Source organism: Trichomycterus rosablanca, chromosome 9, assembly GCF_030014385.1.
Source record: "Trichomycterus rosablanca isolate fTriRos1 chromosome 9, fTriRos1.hap1, whole genome shotgun sequence".
Classification (NCBI taxonomy): domain Eukaryota; kingdom Metazoa; phylum Chordata; class Actinopteri; order Siluriformes; family Trichomycteridae; genus Trichomycterus; species Trichomycterus rosablanca.
The window spans coordinates 21,949,536-21,965,266 of record NC_085996.1 but is presented as its reverse complement, the minus strand read 5'-3'; the positions used below and the strand labels follow the sequence as shown (position 1 = coordinate 21,965,266).

The following is a 15,731-nucleotide window of genomic DNA, read 5'->3' as shown; positions in this document are numbered from 1 at the left end:
TGGCAGTCTCTGCTAGGGCGGGATGACTATGTGGGTAGGGCAATCAAACGCTGTGTAAGGACCCTGATTGGCAGATAGAGAGGCACCTGTGCAGAGTGCATGGGTGAAAAAGGGTTCTGCTAAGGGCTGCTCATGGGTCGGAGGAGGCATGAGCAGCTATATACCCTCCTCGACTGCAATCAGGGATCCCCCAGCAGCGGAAGACAAATTGACTATGCTAAATTGGGAGAAAATGGGAGAAAATGCATAAATAAAATAGAAAAAAAGATTTCCTAGACTATGAACATTCCTATAGACACCATCGTGAATTTTATTTGGAATTTCCAGACTAAAGTACTAAGACTGATGGTTGTATAATAGTACACATTTGTCAGGAGAACAATGTATTTCATTTTAACTCAAAATTATGTCAACTTATTTATTTAAAATTGCTTGTATGTATCAACAAATACTATTTCTCTGCTTACTAAGACTTGTTTTCAATTTTTATACAACACCGTAATACCTTTTAAGGTGAGGGGGGTTGAAAATATCGAACTGGAACTGTATTTTATTACTATTTTTTTATTTTGTTTTGTTTTCATCATCTGCTTTATCTTGGTGGCTAATGGTGGGCCTGGACCCATATGAAAACACTGGGCGCATGGCAGGAATACCCTGGACAGACTGCCAATTGTCACTGCACCACCTGAGCGCCTCTTATTATTTTTTATGATTACTATTATTATTGATCTAATTTGACTATATTTTGGTGGTTTGACATTCTTTGAGCACAGCCTCTCCACCACACTTTTCATGTGTCAGTTCTGTGCTCTGTCTCTTCACCAGTCATTTTGTCCTCTCATCTTTCTTTGTAGGTGTTGCAGGAAACACAGGCCTGTGAGGGGCAGGTGGTGGTTCTGGAATGCAGAGTAAAAGGGAGCCCACCACTCCGGGTTCAGTGGTTCCGGCAGGGTCATGAGATTCAGGACTCCCCAGACTTCCGCATTCTACAGAAAAGTAAGAGCATTTTAACATTAAACTGATTGGACCTTTAACTAAGTAATGATTACCGTTCTGGTTAATGGTGTAGTAGAACAGTTCAGTCTGTTCTTTGGAAAAATTCTACTACACCATTAAGCAGAACGGTAATCATTATTTAAATGTCTAATCAGTTTTTGCATCACATTAGAGGTATAAAAAATGTTATCTTGCAGTAGCCTTAATGTGTTCTGGCATGGCTGTATTTTAGAAAAGCTACATTTGGCTTACATTTGCCAGTGTGTCTAATAATACCTTTAATAAATAAAATAAACAATATACAGTCAATGCTGCCTTATTAAGACACTCTTTCCATTTCTCATTTTCAGAACCAAGAACTGCAGCAGAACCTGGTGAGTGTCCTTCTGTCCCTTACATGATGAAAAGTTACACAAATTCATCAACACACTCTCCACATGCTCCAACCTGTAGTGTGATGTCATAACAGGGCAAGTTTTAGTCAGAGCTGAAATACAGTGACAGACCTTAGATGGAAGCAATTACAAATAAAAACTATAAGCCAATATGGCCAAAAGTATGTAAAAACCTAACAATGAGTTAGCTGGATATCCCATTCAAAATGTATGTTCATTAATATGTTGTTTAACCCCTTATATCTACAACCCTGTCTGTCCTCTGACCAAAAAAGAATGGTCCACAATAAATATTCCAATTATGGTTTAGGTCAGAACTCTATACAGGCTACTAAAGTTACTACACAAGTTCTACACTAAACTCATTAATCCATGTCTTTATGAACCTCCCTTGGAGCACAGGGGCACAGTCATGCTGAAACAGGAAAGAGCATCTCTCAAACAGCTGACAAAGTTGATAGCATGTAATTAATGCTACAGTTGTACCTTGTAACTCTACGTCCCCTAAACTCAAAATCTTTGAATTTGTACCCTTAATTGAATTTGTACCCTTAATTCGACGTGTGCGTGACTATTGCTTTGTTCAAAGCTCGGCTTGAGTGTGCAGTAAAACGCCATCAAAGTGTGAATATGAGACAAATCTGTATTTGTGTGGAATAACCGTCAAGCTCCACATGTATCTGTGTTTAGCTGGATTTTCCTTCTGTTTCACTTTTAAACTTTTTTAAACAGTTTTGAATTTGTGTTATAGCTTGGGATTTTGAGAAAATGTGAGAATCATCTTTTCCGAGTCTAAAACGTTTTTTTTTTTTTTTTTTTTTACGGTTTTTCAATTGTATTTTGGGGTTTTTTTTATATTACATTTGTGCTATTTTTAGTGTATAAGTGTCAAAAACAACCCCATTATTTTATATTAGCCTAAAATATATGCAGTGGAATGCATAAACAGGTTTCCCATACATCCTTACGGGAAAAAATACCCTAAAACATCTTTTAAACTCAACGCCATTCCCAGAACCAACTAACATTTTATGCACCTGTTAGCCATGGGTATGGCAAAAAAAACACCGGAACCTAATAATTAGGATCGATGTTCTCATACTTTTGTCCATATAGGGTATATACTTCCTAGTAATAACGATGTGGTGTGGTGAAATCCTTTGTGATGCATCGTTGAACCTGTATATGTATTTGTCAGTGTGAATGTTGCTCATATGTTGTTATTACTGAAAAGCTAGCCCCCTACAGGTTATTATTTACTGGTGAATCACATATATTTCTTTCAGTCATTTATTTGCTTTGCCACACCTGTCTGTGACTGGCTGTCATTCTCACTCTTACTTGATTTTACCTGATCATTTGGTTCTTTAGTGCTTTAGCTGTCATTCAGTCTCAACCACCAAACATGACATTAATCGTGTCACTTAAATTTGCCATGGTCGTTGTTAGTGTCAGAAATGTTTAGAGTATCAGTGTGGGGTTGTGAATGGTATTTTAAATGAGCCTCACTTTAATCATTTATCCCTCTGTTTACCAGAGGAGATCTGCACGTTGGTGATTGCAGAAGCATTCCCAGAAGACGGAGGCCAGTTTTGCTGCAATGCTTCCAACCAGTGTGGCTCCATCAGCTGCAGCGCCCAGCTCACCATCACACCAGGTCTGTTTAGTCATAAACATTAACTATATGATGAGTAGGTTTCACAGTCTACAGTAGGTTTGTGATGGTTGACACATATAACCATTCTAAGTTGGTTACTTATCATTGGGGCGGCACAGTGGCTAAGTGGGTAGCACTGTCGCCTCACAGCAAGAAGGTCCTGGGTTCGATCCCCAGGTGGGGCAGTCCGGGTCCTTTCTGTGTGGAGTTTGCATGTTCTACCCGTGCCTGCGTGGGTTTACTCCGAGTGCTCCGGTTTCCTCCCACAATCCAAAGACATGCAAGTGAGGTGAATTGGAGACACTAAATTGTCCATTACTGTGTTCGATATAACCTTGTATAAACTGATTAATCTTGTCTAATGAATAACTACCATTCCTGTCATGAGAGTAACCAAAGTGTAAAACATGACGTTACAATCCTAATAAACAAACAAACTTATCATTGTGTCAAGTAGAGTTTGGATGCACATACTGAGAGTGCTGAATTCAAACCTCATGATGAATCAGTGTCACTACTTACAAAGCAATCCAAGCAGGGCTTCAATCCAAATAATCAAGGATTACATGCATTCATCCAGGCTTAGAAAAATTCCAAACAACCTGTCTGAACTTTTTAAACTGAAGGAATATCTGTAGTACTGAAATTGCATGTAGAGGAGTAAAAGTCATAATGTTGAGAGCCACATCCCCAGGTGGGCTCACAAGTACGGGAACTAAGAAATATGTAAACTGTTACTTAAATTATGTACTGTGATATAGTGTTACTCAAAAGCATTAAAGGCAGTGTATTTCACATATCAACTAAGGGTTGCAGTGGAGTCTGGTGTCTATCCTGAGTACCCTGAGGAACCCCGTGCAGACTTCATGGGAAGAAAATCCTAAACTACACACACACAACTAAAAAAACAGAAGTCGAGATTGACCTTGGCTTAGAGTACCAGCTGTGCCCCTGAGCTGCATCATAACATTTAGACCCAGTCATATTCCATTTCAAGCTCCCTAAGCCAAAAATAAATAGTTTACTTCTTTAGGATAGTTGATTTTTATTCTTAAGAGATAAAAAAGACTCATGATTTCAGGTGCAGAAATTTGAGTCATAAGGTATCACTATTAGTAAAATATGACTATTAGTAAATATCACTATTAGTAAAAAATAAATCAGAAAATATCTAAGTTTCTTTTTAGCAGTTAGTTAGTTGGCCTGCTAGCTAACATGGTATCCTGGTATATTGAAGAATGATAATCGAGAGTACTATATTAAACCTTGACTCTGATTTCCAAATGACAATGTTAGTACAATTGGTAGTGCACTTATTTGACATGCAATGTAGTACAGTAGAATGTGTTTGGGACACAGCTAATATGGATGTTTTGCTGTCATTTCAACAACATTTCTGTCAATCATTTAACAGATTAAAGCATCTGCGGTAAATGTAATAGGTAATATAAAAATATTGACAGGTCCACTGTTATTAAATAAGTAAGAATATGAGTGGAATCATATCCATGATGTCCAAATCCATAATAAATGCAATAACTGTGATAAATGTGTTTGGCATTAAAATTTCTAACCACTGTTATTGCGCATCCTTAATGTAGCTTCTGAGGAGTCGCCCAGCAATGGCATACCCAAAGATGACAGCGTTTTTGAGGACAGTCAGCCATTCCCACCTCCTCCTCCCCCTCCCACTGAGATCAGCTTGTTGGAAGTCCCACCCAAAACTCCACCCAGTGCCGAGGCCTTTCAGATTAATGAGCTAGATATCTGGCCCAGCGTCCAGCCCTCTACGGAAGTTGAGCATCAGTTGGAGCTCTCAAACGGGACTCTTCCTGGCACCCATACCCCAAGCCCTCAATCAACAGTGATTACGAAGGAGTCTCCATCCCCTATTGGTGAGGCTCCACCTTCTCCATCACCATCTTTAACTAAAGAGGGTCCTCCACTTCCCACCAAGCCCAAACCCAAGTTGTAAGTAGCCAACCTTTCTCCTGCATGTCATTAGCATGTTAACCTTACCTGGCTTATTTATGTCAAGAACAGCAAACCTACAGGGGTTGGACAAAATAACTGAAACACCTGGTTTTAGACCACAATAATTTTTTAGTATGGTGTAGGGCCTCCTTTTGCGGCCAATACAGCGTCAATTCGTCTTGGAAATGACATATACAAGTCCTGCACAGTGGTCAGAGGGATTTTAAGCCATTCTTCTTGCAGGATAGTGGCCAGGTCACTACGTGATGCTGGTGGAGGAAAACGTTTCCTGACTCGCTTCTCCAAAACACCCCAAAGTGGCTCAATAATATTTAGATCTGGTGACTGTGCAGGCCATGGGAGATGTTCAACTTCACTTTCATGTTCATCAAACCAATCTTTCACCAGTCTTGCTGTGTGTATTGGTGCATTGTCATCCTGATACACGGCACCGCCTTCAGGATACAATGTTTGAACCATTGGATGCACATGGTCCTCCAGAATGGTTCGGTAGTCCTTGGCAGTGACGCGCCCATCTAGCACAAGTATTGGGCCAAGGGAATGCCATGATATGGCAGCCCAAACCATCACTGATCCACCCCCATGCTTCACTCTGGGCATGCAACAGTCTGGGTGGTACGCTTCTTTGGGGCTTCTCCACACCGTAACTCTCCCGGATGTGAGGAAAACAGTAAAGGTGGACTCATCAGAGAACAATACATGTTTCACATTGTCCACAGCCCAAGATTTGCGCTCCTTGCACCATTTAAACCGACGTTTGGCATTGGCACGAGTGACCAAAGGTTTGGCTATAGCAGCCCGGCCGTGTATATTGACCCTGTGGAGCTCCCGACGGACAGTTCTGGTGGAAACAGGAGAGTTGAGGTGCACATTTAATTCTGCCGTGATTTGGGCAGCCGTGGTTTTATGTTTTTTGGATACAATCCGGGTTAGCACCCGAACATCCCTTTCAGACAGCTTCCTCTTGCGTCCACAGTTAATCCTGTTGGATGTGGTTTGTCCTTCTTGGTGGTATGCTGACATTACCCTGGATACCGTGGCTCTTGATACATCACAAAGACTTGCTGTCTTGGTCACAGATGCGCCAGCAAGACGTGCACCAACAATTTGTCCTCTTTTGAACTCTGGTATGTCACCCATAATGTTGTGTGCATTGCAATATTTTGAGCAAAACTGTGCTCTTACCCTGCTAATTGAACCTTCACACTCTGCTCTTACTGGTGCAATGTGCAATTAATGAAGATTGGCCACCAGACTGGTCCAATTTAGCCATGAAACCTCCCACACTAAAATGACAGGTGTTTCAGTTATTTTGTCCAACCCCTGTATATACTTTATAGGATGAGGCTTCATGAAACAGGAGAGCTGGAGGAGTGTGTATGTGTAAGTTTGTGGTGGTTTGGGGAGCATGTAATGGAGCAGTAATTTAGGGGGCACAAATGTCTCCTAAATGATAAATGTATAGTGCTTAAAAAATAATTGCCTTCTCAACCAACCGGTTTACAGTCAGGCTTTGAGCCCTGTAGCTTATACATTTCACTCATCTAAAAACTTAGATGCCACAGTCTTAATAAAGTGCAAAGCTCAGGTGTAGGACACCACTGAAACACTGTGAGAGCTATTATTTCCAAATAGAGATAAACAGTGGTAAATTTACCTGGTAACGGCCAGCCTACTAAAATGTCCTCAAAGCACCTAATGATAACTCATGCAGATGGCTTTAACCTTAGCTCAGTTTGGATTTATTGAAGGCCAACAAGGAGGAAGCCACTGCAGGGCAAAAGGAACCTTCATGTTCAAACCTTTTGGACAGCAAGTGTCTAAATACAACTGGCTAATAGAAAATATAGCACTTTATAGTGAGAGCAATCAATTTCTATTAGGGTAAGGATAATATTAGGGTAACTATCTACTATACACTATCTACTAGAAAATTATTGAGGAAAAACTGTCTGTGATTAGAAGCTGAGGTGTTACAGGGTTAAGCAGCACTGATCCAAAATATAAATGAAGTTTACTGAATGGCTGGCAAAACCTCAGAGAGGCACACTTAGCAACATCACTGATTAAAAGCAGTTTTGCTAATAAAAGTGGGCTAAAGCCTCTACAACATTATAAAACAGTAATACAATTATTGTGGTTAGCTGCTAGTTAAATCACTATAACAAATATGGAATAATAATAAAAAGCAGTTCCTTGTTAACATTACTGTATGAGACCTTTACAGGGTATTTACATAGCAACCACGAAGTGTAAGGACATTTATACATATGTTTGTGTGTGTGTGTGTGTGTGTGTGTGTGTGTGTGTGTGTGTGTTCAGGTGATTCGTTTTATGTGCTGGTGACACTCTTCTTTTGGTTTAAAATCATCTACCCAGTTCTAGGTTAACTCAGGGTTAGGTACTTTGCTCTAGGGTAGAAACGTAGTTCTCTTAACTCATTTGTTGCTTTTATAATTAAGTTGCAACATGAAACCAGTTATACGGCACAAATTCAAAGAATATATATGTACATCAAAAAGGTTATTGCATTTTGGTATAATTTAATTTGAAGGTAAATGCACATTGAATTGCACTGTGTAAACAACAGAATGGCAGCAAAAACAGTTTACCAGAGGATGGAATTAATATAATAAAAAAGACAGACTTTGGTGGTCAGGGGGGCTCTCTACACAAATAATTTAATCAATTATTTTAAATATTTTAAAGGAAAATGATCCCCAGACTTGGTTACTTGACTATTCTACAACCCCAAATCAGAAAAAGTTGGGACAGTATGGAAATGCAAATAAAAAAACTGTGTGTCCTACATTTACTTTGACATTTATTTCATTGCGAACAGTATGAACCGAAATTAAATTATATTTCATGTAATTTAATTTGTTAATATACATCCATTCCTGCATCCAAAAACTTGGAAAAATTTAGGGCTTATAATGAGGGGAAAAACTAAATAATAATATGATTTTAAACAGATGATGTCAACAGGTGAGTGTAATCATGATTTGGAACAAAAGCAGCATCCAGGAAAAGCTGAGTCTTTGAGAAGCAAAAATGGGCAGAACATCTCCAGTTTGTCAACTAATGCGGGAGATGCATATCTAGGGTTCATACTGTCTGCAATAAAATAAAAGTCAAAGAAACACTTTTTTCCATACTGTCCCAATTTCTTCTGATTTGGTTTGCACATTCGTAATTCATTTTTTCATTCAGTGTCTATCTACCACCTCTTTATCCGGGTCAGGATCACGTACACACACACACACACACACACACACACACACACACACACACACTCACAAACACACACACTCACAAACACACACACTCACAAACACACACACAGGGTAGTCTTTGGTAGCTTCATTTGGCCTTCTTTAGACTTGGGGGTGGAAACCAGAGCACCCATAAGACCGGAGCACCCGCGGCCATGCCGCCCTACATTCCTAATTGACATGCCTTAAATGACCATGTCTTTTTCTCACTTAGGTCTTAAGCTTTTATGTATTGAATTTGTATGAATGGAATTATTAATAAGATGGTAATATTTTGACAGGCTACAGTGTGTAATAATAAAAAAGCAGTTTAAATGCAGAATTATAAAAGCTTTAATGTTTACATTTACGGCATTTAGCAGACACTTTTATCCAAAGCGACTTACAGTACTGTGACAGTACACAGTCTAAGCAAGTGAAGGTTAAGGGCCTTGCTCAAGGGCCCAACAGTGGCAACCTGGCTCTGGTGGAGCTTGAACCAGCAACCTTTTGATTACTAGTCCAGTACCCTAACCGCTAGGCTACAACAGTCCAGTACAGTAGTGTCTCACTATCTTTAACATCAATAAACCACCAAAATGTTAAATGTTCAGGAGTTTTCAATACACTTGTGTCTTTTTGCACTTTATTTTAGCTCCATTGTGAATCCCAGTGTTGATATTCTGCTGACTGTACCTGTAATTTCCTCAAGCATGTATCATGTCTGCATTGATCAGCTGAGACACAAAGACGTATTATGTATTTTTTGGTCATACGATCTTATATTTATAGTTATCACCAGAGATGTCCACAAGTCACAAAATACGAGTCTGAGTTGAGTCACGAGTCTTTAGGCTAGAGTCCAAGTCAAGTCACGAGTCTTTAGGCTAGAGTCTGAGTCAAGTCACAAGTCAATATAATATACTGTACACAAAACATATATTGTAAGTGTAGCGTAGAAATAAACAAATAATATGTACGTTCAGAAAAAAAAAATAGATTAGCGACTGTATTTAGCCGTTTTACTTAGTGCGTTTACTTTCCTAGATACCAGTTAAAAGCTTAAACTGGTACGTTTTGTTTTCATTGCAAATTACGGCACAGCGGACAAAATCCAAAACACAGCAAAAAATCCATAACCACTGCTTACCTTAGCTTATGTTGTTCCAGATGCTATTAAATATATAACCGTGTGTTGTCCCATTAAGAATATAATCCGTTATTTTGTAAATGTGCTTATAATTAAAAACCTTCAAACTTTTTCCGGTTGTGAAGTAAGAAAGCCAATCAAGCGTTTCATTGACACGTCATCTGTCTGACGCTGCAAACTAAATACATGCAAATAGCATCATTTCTTACTAAAAATTACAATCATTGTAATTTTGATTGGCTCAGAAAGCGTTTTTTTCAATCATTGGTGGCTGTTCTGTAGGAGCGTTCCATTCACATTATCTGTTACTGTGAAGTGCACTACGTACTCCACCATTTTAAGTGAGATTCAAATTAAAAGTAGGGAGTATGGAGCGACGCTTCATCACTACACCAGAAGCTGGCTGGAACATTTAGCCATTGCGTGCATTGCGGGTTAAGACGGCCGGAGAAAGCAGAAAATGATTAATCAGAATGATTACACGATCAGAATGATGTTGGATCATATATATATAATTGTCACACGTAACTAATGTTGCTGACTTTTGTTGTCCACAAGTCATTTTTTGCGAGTCACGAGTCAAGTCCGAGTCATTTGAAACGAGTCCGAGTCGAGTCTGAAGTCGCTGTGTGTGCGACTCCCATCTCTGGTTATCACATGCTACATTGTTTAGACAGCATACAAGTCATTTCCTGGTTTAATCCTAAATTACATCCTTTGTGCTACATGGTGTGCAAGTGTACTATTGATAGTGCATTATTTAGACATATTATATAAAAAATTAGTCTGGGGTTTTAAAATGCAGCCTAGTTTAATTAGTGTTTCTTTAAGACATTAGCTAGTAATCACTAGTAATGATTTTTTCACCACTTTCTCCAGACCACTTTCCCCCAATTATTCTCCCATAATCTATTCATGTCCAATTACCCCGATTGCATCCTCTATACTGATTCGACCCTTCGCTGCTGACTGAGGACGCCTCTCAACTGACATACGCCCCCTCCGGCACATACAGTCAGTACAGACTGCATTTTTCACCTGCGCGAGTCGAGTTCATACACTGACTAGCACTGTGTATGGAGGGCCACACCCCCATCAGCATTATTCCTCAGACCTGTGCAGGCGCCATCAGTCAGCCAGCAGGGGCCGCAGTTGCACCAGTTATGAGGACCTATGATCCGACTTTCCCAGTCGGAAAGGCAGAGCTGAGATTCGATACGATGTATTCGAAACCCCAACTCTGGTGCGCTAGCGTACTTTACCGCTGTGCCACCTGAGCGGCTTTTTGCATGTACTAATAGCTAAAAAGACAAAAGCCATCAGAGTAATTATGCCCATTAACTGAACAACTGAATTTTATCTTGTTTTTTTTCTTCAATAAATCAGTCCAACTGGTCTTAAAGCTTAAACAAATCAAAGAGTTTAAGGCACTTACGTAATGTTTGTTTATGTCTGATTGATTTGGGGATTCAAATTATTGTCATAAAATGATGCAATAGACTCTCCCAGACACCACTGTTATTAGTTATAATCATGTCTGAACATGAAAAGAACTGAAAACCCAATGTGCTAGTATGTTGATTCACCAAAGTCAAACGTCATTGGTTGTCACATACAAGAGTTGGAAAACCTGTTTCTGCATTGTTCTGTTTAAACTTTATTAAGCACTGCAATAAGAATGTTGCATATTGCAATAAGAATAAGAAAGGTATTATTGTGTTGTGTATAGAATTAAATGTACAATATAACTCTAATAAGTGTTTTCACTAAGTGCTAAAAAGCTTCTAACTCCTTTTTTTTGGAATCTTTTTATTCATATTAACTAAATATCTTTCATTTATTCCTGAGTCAGGATTTGCTCCAAAGCCTACATGGAAAAAAACTGAGCAATGATGGAAAACTCTCAGGAAAGACAGACAATGCATTGCAGAGCAACACACATTCACACATACATGCCCTCAGACTTTAGGAAATTTTATGTAGTCAATCCACCTTCTAATATTATGTTTTGTTAGGTCAGAGGAAACCCACACAAACAAGGGAATTTCAGGTGGGGCAGGGAAGGGCAGGTGCACTGGGGCCCATTGGCTGCACTCGCCAGGTTGTTATTATTATATTACAATATTGTAGCGGCATTCAGTTCAGCCAACATTCACTTCAGCCAATCAGAATTCAGCACCCGGTTTATACATGTGCGTTCTGAACTGGTAATAGGTGGGGGGTATCATGATATAAAAGATGATCCACCAAAGGTCCAGTCTTTGCAAGCAAAGATGGACTGCGGCTCAGATGGGTTGACTGAATATTGGAAATCCTTTCTTTCTAGTTTTAATAATGAGAATTAACAAATCACACATTCTGTTTTTTCTTGAATTTTACAAAATGTCCGAGCATGTTTATGCATGGAACAAGGCATAACTTATCTTCCTCACACAGACAAACACACCATTGTATTTCCTGCCCAAGTCTTCTAAAGACACAGTAGAATATACATGCACCTGCAACAAGATATGCCGGATATGAACTGGAAATGTAAAGAAAGCAGCTCTATTCAGAACACACACAACAGCTCTACAAGTCAGTATCCCCATTCACTTGCTTTTATGCCTCAAACACACTGCTACAACCTTTGTAACATTCAGCACTTTGCAACAATCCAGATAAAACCAGAGGAAGCCAAACCAATGCTTTATCACCGCTCAGTACAATGCCTTCATGGTCCACTTCACCTGAACCTCCACTCTAACCTCCTTTCTCTAACACCTGTTCCTTTGTGTCTGAGGACTGGCATCTCCATTGTGTAAACAAAATATGTTAAATGGTGGTGGTTGAGTGTACGTGAAGTACTGCAGAGGCACAGTCAATTGACAGTGGCACTTAAATGCCATTGAGACCTTTATCATACACATTCAAAAATGTTCTTCCCTACTTCCAAAATGTTACATTTTGCCGCTCAGGTGGCGCAGCGGTAAAGTACGCTAGCGCACCAGAGCTGGGGTTTCGAATACATCGTATAGAAAATTAAAAAAATAAAATACATGCAAAAAAACTGTGAAATTTAAGTAAATGTAATATACAAACCCCATTACCAGAAAAGCTGGGATATTCTGTAAAACACAGTAAGAGAAGAATTTGTGGATTCTTAATTCTCTTACATTTTTATTTTACTGATGAAAGTAGAAAGAAAAGATTGTTGAAAGTGTTTTCACTGATCAACTTCAATTTATTTAGAATTTGATGCCAGTGATACAACATGCATTTTTATTAGGATACAGATCTGAACTGGCAGGCCTGTCAAGCAGACACACTCTTTGTCTATGAAGCCACACTGCTGTAGCAAGTACAGAACGAAGCCTGGCATTGTCTTGCTGATATATTTTACATTTTACATGTTTGGCATTTAGCAGACGCCTTTATGCAAAGCGACTTACCTTACAGTTACAGTATACAGTCTGAGCAATTGAGGATTAAGGGCCTTGCTCAAGGGCCCAACAGCAGCAACCTGTCAGTGGTGGGGCTTATACCAATGACCTTCTGATTACTAGTCCAGTACCTTAACCACTAGGCTACAGCTTGCCACTATGCTAAAGCTTATGATATACTCATAAACGTACTTAATGGGAAAAGATGTCACCTTAATAGCAGCATGTGTCTTTCTAAGATCAAAGTATACACCTAGGCATCAATGGTACCTTAACACATATGCAAGTCATCCATGCCATGGGCACTGATGCACCCCCATACCATGACTGTTGTTGACTTTTGCAGCTTTTGTTGCTTTTATCGGTGCTTTAATTATGTATGTAATGTACCAAACCCCATTTCCGGAATAGTTGGGACATTTTTTTTTAGTTTTTTGTTTGACTTTATTGTCTGATTTTAGTGTCTGACTTTATTGTATTTCGTAAATTTGATGCAACAAAATCACAAAAAGTTGTGACAGGGGCATTATAAGAGTTGTGAATACAGAATATTCAAATAACATTTTTGAAACATTCCACAATAAATAGGTGAATTAGTAACAGGTATAACCACAATGCAATAAATATAATTCTGAAAACACAGTCTGCTGCTGCATCAAGAAATGCAACCTTAATTTCTATTGTAAGAAGTATGCAATTTGAAACTGTTTATGTTCATAAATTCTGTATAGAAATGTCTTTGTGCCCAAGCTCATCACATATCAGTTTGTTTTGGGGAAAACAGATGTGGAGTTCTCTGTTACAAAAATATCCAGACTATTGTCAAGAAAAGGTGCAAAGACATCTGCTGTCATCAAGGTAACATCCTTTCCTGGGAAGTCCACAGTCATTTCTGTAAGTCAGTGCCAGGCCTCATTTTGCATATGCTACAACAGTGTGGCTTCATAGACACAGAATGTGTGTGCTTGGCTGGCTTGCCTGCAGTCCAGTTACTATTGAAAATGTATGGTACATCATATTAGACAATAGTGACTACGGATTGTTGAGCCGCTGAACTTTAGTATCAAGCAAGAAAGGGCAAAAATTCCACTTGCAAATGATTAGTATCCTCAGTTCCCAAATGATTAAAAAGTGTAATTAATAGTTAAAGTGCCCTATGATTCGTTTTGTTTATATGAACAAAATGCAATTAAGTTGGTCAGTGAAAACATTTTCTGAAAATGGGTTTGTATATAGTTATAATTATACAATATAATTATAAGTATAATTATACACAGCACAAATGTATTTCTGTTTTAGTTTTAATTATAACATATTACCTATATAAGTAGAGCTTGAGTGAGGGATACTGTAAGGAAGACTATACAAGTCATACAAGCATTAAGGGTAGAGTGGCAATAAAAGCTTATTTGGATTAAAGAAAAATGGTTAAAGAAAAATAATTTTACATTACTGTATTTTTGTTAGAAGCTGTCCAAAAATTGTATGAATACTTTAAACTACGCACAATGTGCAATTAAATTGTCTACCACATATTTACACATTAATTAAAGCAGTTAAGTCATACTAAGAATGTATGTTTTGTGTAAAAAATGTTTCTTTCTTTCTGTTGTATTTACTTAGTCACTAATTTATTTTAATTATTGGCTGTCTGGCCGTCTACACAGACATGATTGGTGCCCTGTTGAGGGTATTCCTCCCTGGCACCCAGGGTTTCCCAGTGGAACCGGACCTGCCGCGACCCAGACCAGGATAAAGTGGTTGATGAAATGAAATGAAAAATGAAATAATACTTACACTAATTAGAATTTGAAACATAGCTGAAACATTGCTAACAGCATGTTGTTTGTCCTGCAGAGCTGAATAAGAGTAAAATTTATTAAACGTCTGGCTTTAAATCCCTGATGCTTCTGACCTGTCACATCACCTCAACAATTTGCTAATTCTGTGCTTCCAGATTGTATGCTATAGCTGAGGACCTCTCAAATGAAAGGTAGTATAAATAGGCATTTGGTTCGCTCTGGATGCACAATGTGTGTATGTGTGTGTCTGTTTAAGTACATGTGATCGGCATGTGTTCGGTGATGTGAAGGGCTTATTGTTTTTCACCAGGGCAGAGAGCCAGCTTCATGCCAGAATGGTTTGCTCTTTGGCAAAGCCATGTCCCTGCATGAGCTTATACGAATGCTGTAAAAAGCTTCTTTGACAGATTTTCCACAATACCATCATGCCTGACCGGCCAGACACAACAGGACGTCCCATCAGAGAGTGTGGAGCCGTAGCCCCAAAACACACAAAAATAAACAACTTACCCCCTGCCTAGCCTACCCTTTCTGTGCCCTGTAATTTTATTATAAAAACAGGAATCCCATAACGACATGGTTAGCGAGGGGTCACTGCTGCATGCCATGTGGAGGCTTATCAGCTCTGCTTTCTGCGTCCTACTGTGCAATCTCACATCATCATCGCTCCTGGTGAAAATCACACCTCAACCCTGACCTCTAGCATGCAAACAGAGAGTTTCCACGTTTCAACTCATTTCCCACTGGATATAGCCCCGAACGTCGTAAAGCATCGATATTAAGTTGCTGTTAATCTTTGTTTTTTAAAGGTTGCCTGGCATACCAGGTCTCCTGCTGTTGTGCTTCCTTCGAGGGTTATAATTTTGCATTAATTGTCATTGCAGTTAAGTAGTTAGGTTAGTAGGATTGCATAACACCATTGGAAGACGAATGGAAAGTATGAGTGCACCGTTCCAATGCTCTGCTCTCAATAAACACTGAAAAACACATAGCATCTCCTGTTTCAGTGGTGAACCCCAGTTATTCTTTGTCAGAATGATGTTGCTTTGATTCTCTG

At 39.1% G+C, this 15,731-nt stretch overlaps 1 protein-coding gene across 3 annotated transcripts in view; it reads left to right on the top strand.

The window, feature by feature from the left end:
- The window catches only part of palld (palladin, cytoskeletal associated protein), a 149,846-nt gene that overhangs the window by 82,531 nt on the left and 51,584 nt on the right, over window positions 1-15,731 (top strand). For 2 of the 3 annotated variants that reach the window (XM_063002067.1, XM_063002066.1), the window contains exons 7-10: window positions 858-999; window positions 1,350-1,373; window positions 2,932-3,051; window positions 4,653-5,022. In XM_063002067.1, coding sequence (XP_062858137.1) covers window positions 858-999; window positions 1,350-1,373; window positions 2,932-3,051; window positions 4,653-5,022 — 656 coding nt within the window. Of the gene's footprint in view, window positions 1-857; window positions 1,000-1,349; window positions 1,374-2,931; window positions 3,052-4,652; window positions 5,023-14,829; window positions 14,866-15,731 lie in introns of all 3 variants that reach the window. The other variant, XM_063002068.1, reaches the window with a different exon arrangement.